The 14,421-nt window shown below is 35.7% G+C and overlaps 1 protein-coding gene across 2 annotated transcripts in view; it reads right to left on the minus strand.

The window, feature by feature from the left end:
* Positions 1-1,193: 1,193 nt before the first annotated feature.
* The window catches only part of ARAP2 (ArfGAP with RhoGAP domain, ankyrin repeat and PH domain 2), a 129,996-nt gene continuing 116,768 nt past the window's right edge, over positions 1,194-14,421 (minus strand). For both annotated transcript variants that reach the window (XM_056351398.1, XM_056351408.1), the window contains exons 32-33: positions 10,051-10,179; positions 1,194-4,519 (exon numbers count right to left, since the gene is read on the minus strand). In XM_056351398.1, coding sequence (XP_056207373.1) covers positions 4,166-4,519; positions 10,051-10,179 — 483 coding nt within the window. In that variant the 3' untranslated portion in view covers positions 1,194-4,165. The remainder of the gene's footprint in view (positions 4,520-10,050; positions 10,180-14,421) is intronic.

Raw genomic sequence — 14,421 nt, forward strand, 5'->3', positions numbered from 1 at the left:
TTCCGGCTCCTGCAGGCACCACCACCATACACAGCAGAGAGTGTTTCTTCCCCAGACTCCTTAATCTAGAACTTGAGATGTGGAGCTGGTGGTAACCTGGCAGCACTCATAGGAACACAAACTGTGCTGGCACTGTATCAGGGGAAAGAAGAATCATAGCAGTGAGATAAGATTCCCATAACTTTTACTCTCTGATAAACCTGTACCTGCAGAGTAGTCCAAAACTGCTCCTGTAGGTGACAGTGGAAGCACCCAGGGGTGCTTATGGCAACCAGCCATTAACATCCTAACAACTCGCTTTAGGCACAACAGTGCAGAGCTCTTCACAATGAAGAAATAAAAATCAACAATATGGCCAAGCCCTCCCCACTAACTGAAGAAATATTTGGGGATATCCTTCCCCCACCAGACAAATTCTTGAATAACATTTGCAAAACCTTATAACACAGAAATTGTTGTCTTAACCTGAGTAATGCATTAAAGGTAAGCTCTGCATGAACATGTTCTGTAGATCTCAAATGGCAAAATCAACCCCACGTTAAAGCAGTCTCCACTGGGGCACAAAACCTGTTATCACACTGCTCCTTTGAACTGGGAGCCCAAAAATAGTATCTCAGAAAAAGATCAGTTTCAAAGAAAAATTCCAAAATAGTAGCCAATATTCAGCTCAGCAAACAAAGAAAAGAAAACAAGGAGATTCCAGCTCATATTTTATTTCATGTTTTGTGTTGTTTCCCTCCCCCATCCTAATAAATGTGAAAAACCCACACATAAAGAGCAAAGAGGCACTGTGTTAAAAACAATTAGCACAAGCAATGCTTACATGTCAGCTTTACACCTACAATGGTTGCACAAATCTAACAAGGTAACGATGAATCTGAGATTTACTGAGATTTTAATCCTAGTCTTCCCACTGTTATGAACCCATACATAAAATACCTATGTCTCATTTAACTTCATTTTGCAGATCAGAAAATAAACACTTAACAGGTTAATCAACACCTTTCATATGGAAAGACATACAGAAGTCTTTTCTCTAATTTATTCATGTAATTTTCTTCTGAAAAAATGCATTGCCTATTTTTGAGAAGCTGCATTTATTCAAATAATTACCATTTATTATCTGAAAATTATACTTCCTTTACCAGTCCACAACATGGCACAGGGACAATAAGAGACCAGCAGTCATTAAAGTATTGCAACAAAACACATTTATTACGCAGATCTTAAATCAATCTGAAATGTGTAGTGCAACATTACGTCAAGATAATTGGTCCAAAACTTTGATACCTATTTGAAACAACTAATTGCAAAATTTCTTCTTTCCCAAATGAGTTGTCCTTGAGTTAACCCTCACCATTCAGTGTCTCTCTGTGGATGTGCACCTATCTGCAAGCATATATATCCATATATAATGTATTTGTGTACATATACATACAAAGCCAAATTTAAACATATTTTAATAAACATTTTTCTTCTTGATTTTTAGGGCCTTTTAACAGCAGCCATACAGATACTTTATCTGTGATAGACCTTTGAAACAGAACAAATATTTCTGTAGTTCTTAGATCCAATAAAAATACACAACACATTTTCTTCATGGGCATATTCACTTCAACGCACAAAACCCTTCCATTGCTCCATTTATTCCATTAGTGTAGGAGCTTAAATGATGCATGAAGCTTTCAGCAGTAAGGTGAATGTCATTTTTAAGAACCCAATAAAAAGATAAATACAGGAACTGTAACTCAATACTGAAAAATATTTTCAAATAAAAGTACAACTGTAAACAGTACATTCAGGTCCCGCCTCAGACAGTAATTTCTCCTGATGGCATAAGGCCCCAATTCAAATTGGCATTTAAGAATGTGCTTATTACATTAAGCAGCCTCTTTAGTCAATACGATTTAAGTTCAGGATTATATGCTTTCTTGAGCCAGGGCCTCAATAAATTAGAAGAAGGATCAATTAAAAATTATATGTAGCAAAAGAGTCAACAGTGCACTTGGAAAATTAAAATCTACAAACTTGTTTCAGATTTAACAATTGGTCAAATACGGTAAGTGCAAAGTCTGGAAGACTAAACTTGCTTTGTCCGTGCTCCACTCCAGAAGAATAAACACAAACCACTAAAAGATATTGGAGTTTGACCTAGTTTTCCCTATACTTCCTAGCAGAATTGCCAGATACATTATTTAATTTGTCTAATTTCTTCAGTCAAACAAATTATTTTTCCAATTAAGCTGCTCGATGCAATCAAGAATAGAAGTAAATGATGTAAGAAATATTACGGCACCTGTGAATAACAAAACCAGAAGAGGGGATAAGTAGTCATACTTATGGGAAGTATGGGCAGAAATTCAGTAGCAACATAAATCATCCTGAAAACTATGTTAATAAAAATCAATTGATGCTGATAAAATTTCAGAGGAAAAATTAAATTTAAGGAATTAAGAGATTATTTAAAACAGCTTCCAATAAGCAAGAAATAGTTTAAAATTCTCTCTTCTACCCTAAGAGCTCTGGCCAATTCCAATCGAACTTGAGGAACACCAAAGGCTAGTGAAAATCTGTGGCAGAGTGGTTAAACAGCCCACAAAAGGGACAGCAGCAAAATAAAGCAGATGCTGTTATTAATGCCTCCCCTGAAGCAAAGGTGCAGCATGAGCTCATTAGCTCTCTGCTCTGTTGATCCTGCTGCTTAACCAGGTAGCATCTGCAACACCTGGAAACAGCCTCAGCACAGCGGTGCCTTTTGCCCATTCAGCTGTTATGGGACAAAGTGAAAACTGGGATATGCTGTGAGAAAGGAAGGTGGCAATCCCATGGGATAAATAAAGGTGAGATTCACAAAACAACTTAAGAAAACCAAATAGTTTCATTGCTCACAGAGGTTTTGTTTTGAAGCCATTTTCTGATTTTTAAATGTAAGGAACTCAGGGCTTAAAAACCAAAGTAGTGGCAGGATGATAGTATATCATATATCTCCAGAAACTGCTACCTACATACTCAGAATGCAGCAAATGAGCCTGTTGTCTCAACCTTGGGACTCTCCTCACACTCGGAGTAAGAGCTGTGCTACAGGTGTAGTACAGGGATTTCCTAGTCCCTGCAAAAAGCACACTGCTCACCTTTGTCCTCATGGTAAAGGGAGGGGTTAATCTCACCCATTTAGTAACTGGCACTTCTTAATTGAGTGAGTTAATAACCTTCTGACAGATATGCTTGTGTGGGGACCATTTTTTCTTAAGGAACTTAATTTCTCATGTGAATATTAACTATTCATCAGATGCCGGCAGCTTTGTCAGAACCAAGCAAGCTTTATCCAAACAGCAATAGAGACGTCTGCCTCTGTCACCCTGAGCTACCCAATGTCTGTTTATAAAATTACTTCAGCCCATTGGCAGAAAGAGATGATGCTACTCTTCCAATTCATATACCCTTTTAAATTAAATGTTGCTTTGAAGACTTCTTTTTGTCATCCTCAGTATTCTCTCTCACTGCTTAGATGTTTTAATCAGATGTACACCATATAGACACAGTTCTAAGATACAAGAACGAATACATTGTCTTATCTATTACCTTCCTCTCCCTTTTGATTCTTTCACATGCTCTGTCAGAGGACAAATCTGTGGAAGCAGACACTAATTTAATTTTAAATTAAAAAAAATACATGAAAAATCACTTTTCAAAGCAGATGTTACTAATTTTTATAGTGTTAGACAATTAAAAATATTGCAGGCCAACAATACCAATATCATTGTATATCTTGTCTTCTTTCCAAAAATATCTCTCTAGTACTTACAAGATGGTACACAATATAAACAGAGGAAAAGCTTAGAATTATTATATCAAACAAGATCTGCAACAAAAAATAATTAACAAAACCCTGATGTCATTGCACTGCGCAGGAAAACCTCCAAATTTCTGGAGTTTTATATAATCAGCTTTCTCAGTTCAGTCTTAAATTACAGCATGTGGCATAAGCACGTACAAAATTAACAGCTGCATATAAACAAATTATATTTCCTCTGCACTGTACAACTGCATGCATCAAACCCGACTACTTTTTTCCAGAAAATACATATACACGCGCATATATATATATATATATATATATACACACACACACATATATACATATATAAACTTCAGACTCAGGAAATCAGCTAGAGGTTTCATCAGGAAGTACTCTGTTCTTCTGCAGCACTGTATTTAGTTCCTGAATAACGTTTGATGGCAATTTGTTATCTAATTCCAAAGTAGTTTTCTTTGTTTTGTTCTTACTTTTCTTCAGTGCCTTATGTGGTTTTCCATGTAGTTCGGTTATCCCTGCACCTACATCCTCAGCAGAGACTGAGTTCCAATGTGTTTTTGCATGATTTCGGACTTTCTCCTCCTTCCGTTCCAAACATTGTGCCACAATAGAAGCTTTTTCTTTCCAATTTTTTCTTTCTTCCAGAAATTCATTTTCATGATGCTCACTGAATTTTGGTTTTCCAGAGTGCAGTTCTATATTCTGAGCAAACAAGCAAAGAGAAATAAGATCATTCACATTCACAGAGTATTCAGTGATATTTAGATTGCAATTTTTCTCATTAGTTTCGCATAACAGTTTAAAAGAAAAATCAATTTTATTCAAGACCGGAGACAGCAGAGTTAATAGTCTTCAATTCACACAATTGGTGCTATTATCATTTAGTAAGCATATTTTCTTAATTAGTGATACTTCTGAAAATTACATAAATCTTTCAATTAAATGCACCATGTCAATGAAGACATTAATTTTCATATACTCGCAATTTTTCATTCTACCACAGCAGACTGTTTTAATGTTTTACAGCAGTTCCATATACTCTTAAAAATTCAGAATTCTTAAATTGAACAAATACAACTAAAAATATTGCAATTTTGATCTTAATGACTGAGCTACATGAATGTGCAAAATATAACTTTACATGATCACATAAACATTTTCAGCAGCTGTTCAGTACTACCTGATAAAAACTGTCTGCTTTTTCAAATTTTGGCTAGCAATTTTAAGTAAACATACTGGGAATTCAGATAAAACAACAAACTGATGGCAATGCAACTGTTCCGTATCGGTGGGCTGTTTTCAAGTTCTTAAACTGTAGGAGATGAAAGTTAAATCAAATGCTGCATCTAAATTTGTGACTGGTGTGGCCCATTAGGAGCGCATCTGTACAGTGAAAGTGCTGAGAATTTGACGTCCACACTAACACTATTTCAGGGCTGCTTTTTTTTTTTTTTCTTTCATTTATATACACTTCAGACTACTTTTAGTTTTCTCCTACTGACAGAAGGTCTATTTTTGGCTGCAGTGCATTAGATATGCTCCTGCAGAAAGTCTTCAGCTTCAGTTCCATCTGAACGCAAACCAATTTCACATGATCCAGAACCACTCCACAATACGAAGCAAAACACAGAAAATGGGAACATTTGCTCTTAAAGTACAGCCCTGATCCTCACTAAAACATTCATGTGGATGTACCTAAATTAGCTTCTCTTTAGTGTCTGAATATTTTTTCAGGTTTGCTTTAACATATATGAGGTATTAAGATTCCAGGAGACAACTTGCTCAAAAACTATGGATGACTGATTCCATAAAAATCCAGCCAAACTGAACAAGTGTCATACAGGAAAGATGAAAAGAACCAGTCTCCCTCAGTTTTAAGTATCTTCTAATAGTCAACAAAGACATCATACATGAAGAAAGAATTCAAGGACCTCATTTTCTTTGAGAGCTGTGAGGCTCTTCCACAACAAGAATGATCTGCCTACTGCCACATCAACTGAGCAGACAGGGTACAATAAATTCCTCTGCCATTCTTATTTGCCTTGTATGTTTTACAGTGGCATTTCTTTCTTCATGAGGACAGCAAATATAAGCCCCAATACAAAACGTTGATGCAGCAAATTAGCTGCCATGTAAGAAGAAAAACAGTAAATATTAAATGAGTTTACGTTACAAAATACAGTATAAATCAGTGCAGTCTCTTGAAATTTCACCTGAGCTAGCATCTGCTCAATAATAAAAGAAACAAACATTTAGATTATGTAAATCACAATTTTTAAAAGATCAGATAAAGGGTTTATTTTATTGATATCACTTTCAGCATTAAGGAGGCTGGTATTTGCAGCCTTGGTGAATATTTGCATTCACCAAGAATGAAAACTTTCCCTTAATAACGAAGCACCAGTAGCCATGATATTAAAAAAAATCAGTCCCAGAACAACAATGCATGCAAGACTTCATACTGCTACATGTGTTACCACTGGTGCCTGCTATGGAGCAGATTTTAGCTTGCCTGAAGACTCTTTTAAATTCTACTGCCATCAGTAACAACTGCTATCAGTTTAGAATCTCTTGCTATCACCTAATCCAGGAAGAAGCATCCTAATATTTAATGTGTTCAGCAAAAAAAGTTCAAGGCAACTGAAGAACTGTTCCAATGACTCAAGAATGGGGGGGGGGGGGGGGGGGGGGGGGCGGGGCTTTGCTAAGTATTTGAAAAAGCTGTAATTTTCCATTTAAGATAATTTCTTTCCATTTCCAGTAACATTCTCTCATGAACAGTAAAACAGTGAGATTATCACCAGTTCAATTAATAAAATAATAAAAGGCCTATCTGTGATAACATACACGCACTATATGGAATGCAAATTGTCATGCAGTACCTTTCAGAAAACACAGTAACACACTCCAAGCTGGTCACTATTACTCAGCAAACTAAGATATGAATTACTTGTGAAATTGTCAGGAACAACAATCTTCTATTTACAGAATTTTTTACATCATATTTCAATTTTTCAACTCTTGAGAAGAAAAATACCAACTACATTTTTTAAATCAGTATAGTTCTCCTGCTAAACTGGGTATGGGAGAAGCCTTTTATATAATCAAAGTAAGAACAGATCAAAAAAACCACTCAAATTTAAAGGTTGACCACTTCTCCGAAACAGCCTTGTATTATGGCATTCAGCCCCTTAACACAGACCTCTACTCAACATTCTCGAGTTTTAAAGTAGATTCAGTATATAGAGAAATCCTAATTCCCAGCACTGTAAGAATATTCAATTGATGGAGCGAAATTCTGTTGTTCAATTTGGAGTACTAACAGTTTCCTTTATAAATAACATACCAAAATCATGTGTGAACAAGGCTGCACATCAAATTTCTTAATAATATTATTTCTTAGTATTTGATCTCCTGCTTAGTCACATGCTGTAAATTATACTGCTGGACTCATACTTCTCTCCCAGTAACCTCTGATGCAAAAAAAACAACAAAAAAATTGTGTTAGAAGCAGCAGTATGCCTCAAAATTTCAGCCCCTTAATCAAGTAATTGGTAAATAAGTTGATAATAATATGGACATCTAACATTTTCTTTTTTGTTTTCTGAACATCACCAGCAAAAACATGTGGAGCAACTCTATTTGCAGCCTCCATTATCCCCATGACATACTGTTCCTTTCAAAATGCTGCACAGGTATATCCTATTGTAAGTCAGTATTCCTTAATCCTCAGTCTTCCCATATTTTGAAATAAAATTACAGATTTACTGCAGATATACAGAAATGTAAGATTCTATATGAGAAATATGCATATTTTAAATGCACTATCCATGCATGCAACAAGTGGTACAGAAACAACAGAAATCTTTTGATCTACTTGTTATCAGAAGGACTCTATAGTCACACAGTGTTTTCAAACTTTCTGTATTATACATTTATCTTGTTAGCACACAATAAAACTGCTTTGTTTTAGCATAGATCATTAATATTAAACTTGTTTGTTTCTGGTTATCTTCAAGTTGTGTCCCCCCACTGCCCCTTATTTTCATATCACAAAGATGCCACTTCTTCCAGCGTTTGGAAAACTTTCAGTCTTTTTTCCTGCCTATATGAAGATAACTTTGATCGCATTTCTATTACAGGTTTACACATTGACCTGTAAACAGACCGATGTTTTTCTACAAACCAGCATCTTTCAGAAAATGCTTGCTCCTGTTATTACTTTCCAATGCTTTAAAATGGAGATATTTTGGCTTGCTGGTGAAGTACTACAAATCCATGGAAAGACTGAAGGCATGTTCTCTAAATAGGTATCTACTGCTTACTGACTACGCTGCTGTACAATATTTTTCCTTCATAAACCATATCATATACTTACTTTCTACCACTATTTTACCGTTCATTCTAGATTTGACTGTCCATGTAAAAAAAAAAAGTGTGTTTTTATTTTCCACTTTAAATAATTTTATGTCAACCTTCCTAAAATATGCAAATACCCTCTGCATAAAACTTCTCTGGATCTAGTTATGGCATAAATAATGAAGACTGTGATCTTCTACTTTTAAGTTACAATGCAGAATTCCTTTAAATGGCAGTATACAAAATATTACAGTCCTTCCCAATTAAGCACATTATCAACAAAAACACTAATAAAATATTAATTCTAGTACTATAAGGTATTAAGGATTTTAAATCAGGAAGCTCAAAATCCAATAAAGCCTTTACCCTAAAATGTCTGAATTTGTAGTAATCTCAAAGAATGTTTTAGAGATCTCAACTGTACCTGCGTAAAGAACAGGTAAGAGACATGAGTTATGTCTCTTGAATGACAAAACCTATGATTTACTTTCATCAAAGAAGTTTTAAAATGCAAACATTAGAAGGAACTTATCAGAGAACTGCAAAAATACTTCCTGGGAGACAGTTAAAATGAAAGGACAAATCAAACAAAACAGGAAAACCAAAATCACATTCACACTGTATTATACCCATTTGGTAAGGCAGAGCAGAAATGCCTGAAGAAAGCGTAACAACAGAGGGATGGAGTTGCCTTTTAGATAAAGCAGTACTTCTACCTTTACTTTTGGTTTGCTATGGAACTGAGTCAGCTTCACCAATCTATACCTGAACCACTGTCTCTGTAAGTGGTGATAACAGCTACCATATTATCTACATCCCTTCAAAAATCTTCTAAAACATGCAAGAAATAATACTGCATACAAAGGACCAAGCTCTCCTGTTTCAACACTTATTCTCTGCTGCATTCAGATTAGTTACCACTATTTTTCCCAAGCAGAACAGGGAAAAGTGGTAGGTTTCCACTATCCCTGCTTCTTCTCAGCTGGAAGTAATGCAAGTCAGTCCTCCCCACAGGCATTAGTATCTTTACGTGGATACCAGAAATTCATCTCAAGCTAACAAGATAAGGTTGAGACATATCACTAGTGCACATAATGCAGTGACACAGCTCAGTCTCTTCACAGAGTTGTAACTAAACCCTCTTGTTCTTCTTTGAGACTAGTAATAATTACAATTTAATGTATCACAGTTAGTTCCATCTGAGCTTTTCCATTACATTTGCAAAGCAGACAACTAAAACACTAAAACAGTGCAGTTCTTTTAGTCCAGGGGTCCTCAAACTTTTTAACCAGGGGGCCGGCGCGCGGATGAAGTGGCAGGCAGTCATCTGCGGCTGCTTGGTTTCACCTCCCCAGCCCCCGGCGGGGGGGGCAGGGGGGTTCTGTAAATACCGGGGGCTGGATTGAGGACCCTGGGGGGCCGTATCCGGCCCATGGGCCATAGTTTGAGGACCCCTGTTTTAGACAGAAAAGATATGGTAAAATTCACACATAGGACATTTTTTAAGGAACTTATTAAAATAAAATTGTAATAAAGTGCACTGTGATAATGTGCATTCTATTTCTAGGTAAAAGTCCTATTTACTTCTAATGAACAATCATTGCTTAAAAAAAACCCCACCCCCAAACAAATAAAAATCCACTATTGATTTACTGAACAGCCTAAGAGGTGACTCAAGTTTAGGTCACGTAATGGTTTTTTACATTACTTTCTCTTAATTGTTCCGTTAATGACAAAACAATGAAAAGGATATTGATAATAAGAACATCTACATTTTATATTTTTCCAGCTCTAAAGAGTTCGTTATTACTGAACTATTTACAAGTATAGCATTGCATTTTAGAATTTCTACACCAAGTTCAAGTCCCACTTACTTCTGTACTCCCTCTGATTTTACAAGTGTTCTTCTGGTGAATAGGAATTAGTGGTAAGCCTCCGATCTTTGGACTTTTAGTTATAGACTGTTTTCTTGCTTTTCCAGCAGGTGGCCATATATCTGCATGCTGAAGAACAAAATGATTCTTTATTTGGGTGTGGCATTTCATAAATACACAACATCCTTTTGTATGTAAAACTCTCGGAAAAAGCTATCTATTGCACATCTCCATGCCCTCTTTTTGGGGCCAAAGTTTGAAAACACTACAGAGCTTAAAATTACGTTAGTATTTTATATGTGATGTGCAATATTGAGTGAACAGAGCCAAAATATCTCTATACAGTTTTCATGTATCAAACATTTTCTCTCCATATTATAATTCCAATTATCTTCTAAGATAATATCAATTATCTTTAGGAAAATAACAAACAAGATGCACAAATTTACTTGATTCACAATTTCAAAATTCCACATAAACATGCTTTCAGGAGTCCAAATAGAAGTTTCTTAAATAAAATAAAATGAACCCAATCTGTAAATGAGTGTTTCAATATTATAATTTCAATATATTAATAATTTAGGAGAAAACTGCTGCTTAAGCTACAATAACCTGTGTTATCCAAAAGGAATCAGCTTTACATTCTGAATGCTCTAAAAACACAACCTACAGATAAACAGATCTGCCTTCCACAATAGTTTCAGTAGATCTCAAGCGAAAACATGTCAGTTTTGGAGAGAACTCCAAAGTGTGAATCCTCATTCTGAGTGAAAAACATGACTGGGAAGAGAAGGGAAGGAAAAAAAATAACTGAATATTTCAAACAAAATATGAAAACCTCTTTCTGTTAAGAGGTCTGTAATGAACATTCATTACCAGATCATGTAGAATTTCACAGCTAGAAATTTGAACACTTGTGCTGGAAGCTGACAGAGTCTTCCTTAATGGTAACCAGAAGGATAGCTCTGAGGACAAGGTAGCATAACAGTATTTTCCTGAAGAAAGCTTCAACATGAGATTCTGTGAATCAAAGACAGTGTACAAGGCCTACAGAACAGTTTCTAATGCTTGAAGAAGAGCGCACAAAGCTAAATTAGAAAAACTCCAAAGGAACCGGCCAGCCAGAAGTGCAAAGGAGCCCTACTAAAACCTGAGGCCACTTTGTGGAAATACCAGAAAAATACTAACCCAAAGAATCAGTCATAAGAAACAGGAAACAAATTCTGTATGAACACGGGAAAAAAAACCAACCCTTTTTTACTGTGGGAGTGGTTAAACACCAGAATAAACTCCCAAGAAAGGTTGTGGAGTCTCCAATTATTCAAACCTGACTGGACACAGCCCCAAGCAACCTGCTCTAGCTGACCCTGCTTTGAACAGAGGGATTTGACTAGATGATCCCCAGAGCTCTCTTCCAAACTAAACAATTCTGTGACACTGTTCAAATCTGTAACAAATTTCTTTCCACAGCTGTCAGGATCTTCAGAGTAATTTTTTTTTCTTTTTTTTTTTTTTTTTTTAATGCTATTCAGCCTTCCTAATCCATGAAGTCTCTTCAAGGCTGTATACAAAAATCCATTTGTGGAGCTGTGATCATACTTGCAGATAGTCTGCAAATAAAAACTGCTTTACTATTAACAAACTATCACAATCAGTGACTACTGACTTAGAAAAGCAGTCCAGAAACCAGAAGCCCCAATTTCAAAATTAGAAAAAGTATTTTATACGTTCACATCTTCACAGAGTAAAAAATTCTCACACGTAGTGCTGACCAGCGTGATGTAAAAGCCTATTATGAGTTCTCCTCAGTGAACATTAAAAACATTTTCTTCCAATGAAAGATTGAAGATATCTGAAAAAGCAGGTCTTGCCAACAAAAATCAATTCACTGTGGACCAAGATACAAGAAACATATACAATTAAAGAAGTGAGTGAGAAACTTTTAAGTCAGCTTCTGAAGGAAACTGCCTCTCTTAATTCTCAGCAAGCTTAAGGAAACTCCCTGTCAGTTAAGCAGCCTGATTTCCCTCTTGTGTATGTAGCATTTCTTAAAATAGAACTTTTGGAAAGTACATCAGAAATACTAGCAATGTATTAGGCCACATAATAAATGTATTTATTCATAGTTTTGACCTATCTGCTCAACTGCAGCTCATGGTAATATAATGTACCTCTCTAGTTGATCAAAGGCAATGGAACTGGGAGACTATTGTTGTGTCCATCTTCATATCAATTAATTACTTCCACCTGTATGCTATGTATGCTATTAAGTGATTTTGTACAAAACTCTTCTAGAATTCAGGAATCCAGTTTCAGCCATACTTTCCAGAATGATTTTGCATACACAACTGAAATGAACAATGGTCCTCCTTCAAACCCTCTTAATATTTACCAGTTTGAAGTACAAGATGAATAACCTCCAGGCTAACTTGATTTTCTGTATGAAAAATACCCTTGTTACTAGATTACAGTAGTACCACCTATACTTTGCTATTTATATTCTCTGCATTATTTATACTACAGGAATAAACATCAGAAAACAAGGGGAAAAAATAACAATAGTACTACTATCTTAGCATTATTACTTACCGATAAAGTCTTATTCTGCTCAAGCACTGAGGAGCACAGTAACAGATTCATCTCCCTCCTAATTGCACTGGATCATGAAATGTCAATGTTTTAACACTTCAAAACCTACTTTACAGTATTTTTCAATTTGTTATTTAAGCTACTCCACTGAAAATGTGCTGCCTGCAGACTCTCTAACATAAAGGTGTTCAAATACTGTGATAACAGATCAGGTAAAAGACAAGCTGTCTTCCCTAAAGAAGATTTTAACTAGAAATAACTTCAGTTGACAAGTACAGTTTTCTGGTTTACAGATGGAATACTGTCATAATAATTGTCTGCTGCTGAATGATACAAACCAGTTGGAGATCTTATCTTAAGCTTTAGCAATATCAACCATTGCATTTCCAAGGAGATTTTCACTGTAAATTATATCTAAAGCAGTAGACTGTAATAAGAACAATCCAGCAAGTCTGCATCATTAGCACTTCATTTATCATGTAATTCAGACTCACTTTACCAATGTCAAGAATGCTGATTAAACAAAAAAACCCAAATCCGTAAAAAAGTGCCAAAAACCCCCAAAACTAAAAAAACCTCCCAATGTTGCTCATTAGTACTGCTAATTCATTGTACTGATCATTCATTGGAATGAAGTTAAAAAAAACCCCAACAATAGTATTAATTCATACATTTTTTTTTTAATTAAATGCATGTGAAATGCTTTAGATTTTTTTGTTAGAAAAAATATCCTGAACATTGAGCAGTATCTCCCAGGTTTTTATCTATATTGTCAAAGCAACATTCTACATCGTACACTACCTGATCAGAATGCTAATAGATTGCCCCTGTGATTTTACATCAGAAGTACTTCAACAGTTACCAAGCTTGTATGAGTTATTTCTAAGTAGCCTATATTGATAACCTCTGAGCCTATTTGTTGTGACACCACTCATTTTATGCCCATGAGATGTATGCCAGGACTGGTGGCTGTTTCCATAGAAACTACAATAGTTACTTCAGCTAAAGGAGCTGACTGAATAAGACAAAAGTTTGGAAGTCTTACTTACAAGGCATGCATTATATAAAGGTCAGATTCTGATTTAGAAAGCCTCTAAGAAGTATGTATTACAACACCCTATGTCTAGGCCACTTTACGCAATACATAAATCTACTGATGTTTATTCACAGTGATATTCCCCAAAGTTCCTGGAACATTATGGGAGAGGCAAGAAAAATCTGACACAAATACAAAATCCTTTTGAAACTTTGAACTACATTCCAGCCTCCTGTCAGGTTGAATTACTCCCGTTTCTCTTACTCCTACTTCCTCCTATGTAAATATTAAGTTCCATTTGCAAGGACATGTTACATAGCACAAATGTAAATCCTCCTTACTTACAATCTAGTTAGCAAGCAGAAGATTACTTAATTTAGGATAATGCCTATCCGATACATTGAATTGTCATTGTTAACTAACCTGGATACCAGAGAAAAACATTTGTATTGGCACAGCACTTCAACAGGGCTAGTTTACACCACAATGTTTTTAAACAAGACACCCTTCTTTCACAACTACTTTGCATGCAGCATCCAAACTAGTGAGCAGAGAGATAGCACTCAGGCAGTGTGGCACGCAGACAGACCCTTTAGGTCAATGGCCAGAATTTTGGCCCGAAGAGGTTTATTACCACAAAGGAAATTAGTTTTCTTTCTTTAACCAGCTTCTTTTACAACACAGCAGGAAAAAAAATAAAATAAATGCCAGAATCTAATGTTGTTATCCTCTAATCTCAAAGCACT

The sequence above is a fragment of the Falco biarmicus genome, chromosome 1 (genome assembly GCF_023638135.1).
Source record: "Falco biarmicus isolate bFalBia1 chromosome 1, bFalBia1.pri, whole genome shotgun sequence".
Taxonomy (NCBI): Eukaryota; Metazoa; Chordata; class Aves; order Falconiformes; family Falconidae; genus Falco; species Falco biarmicus.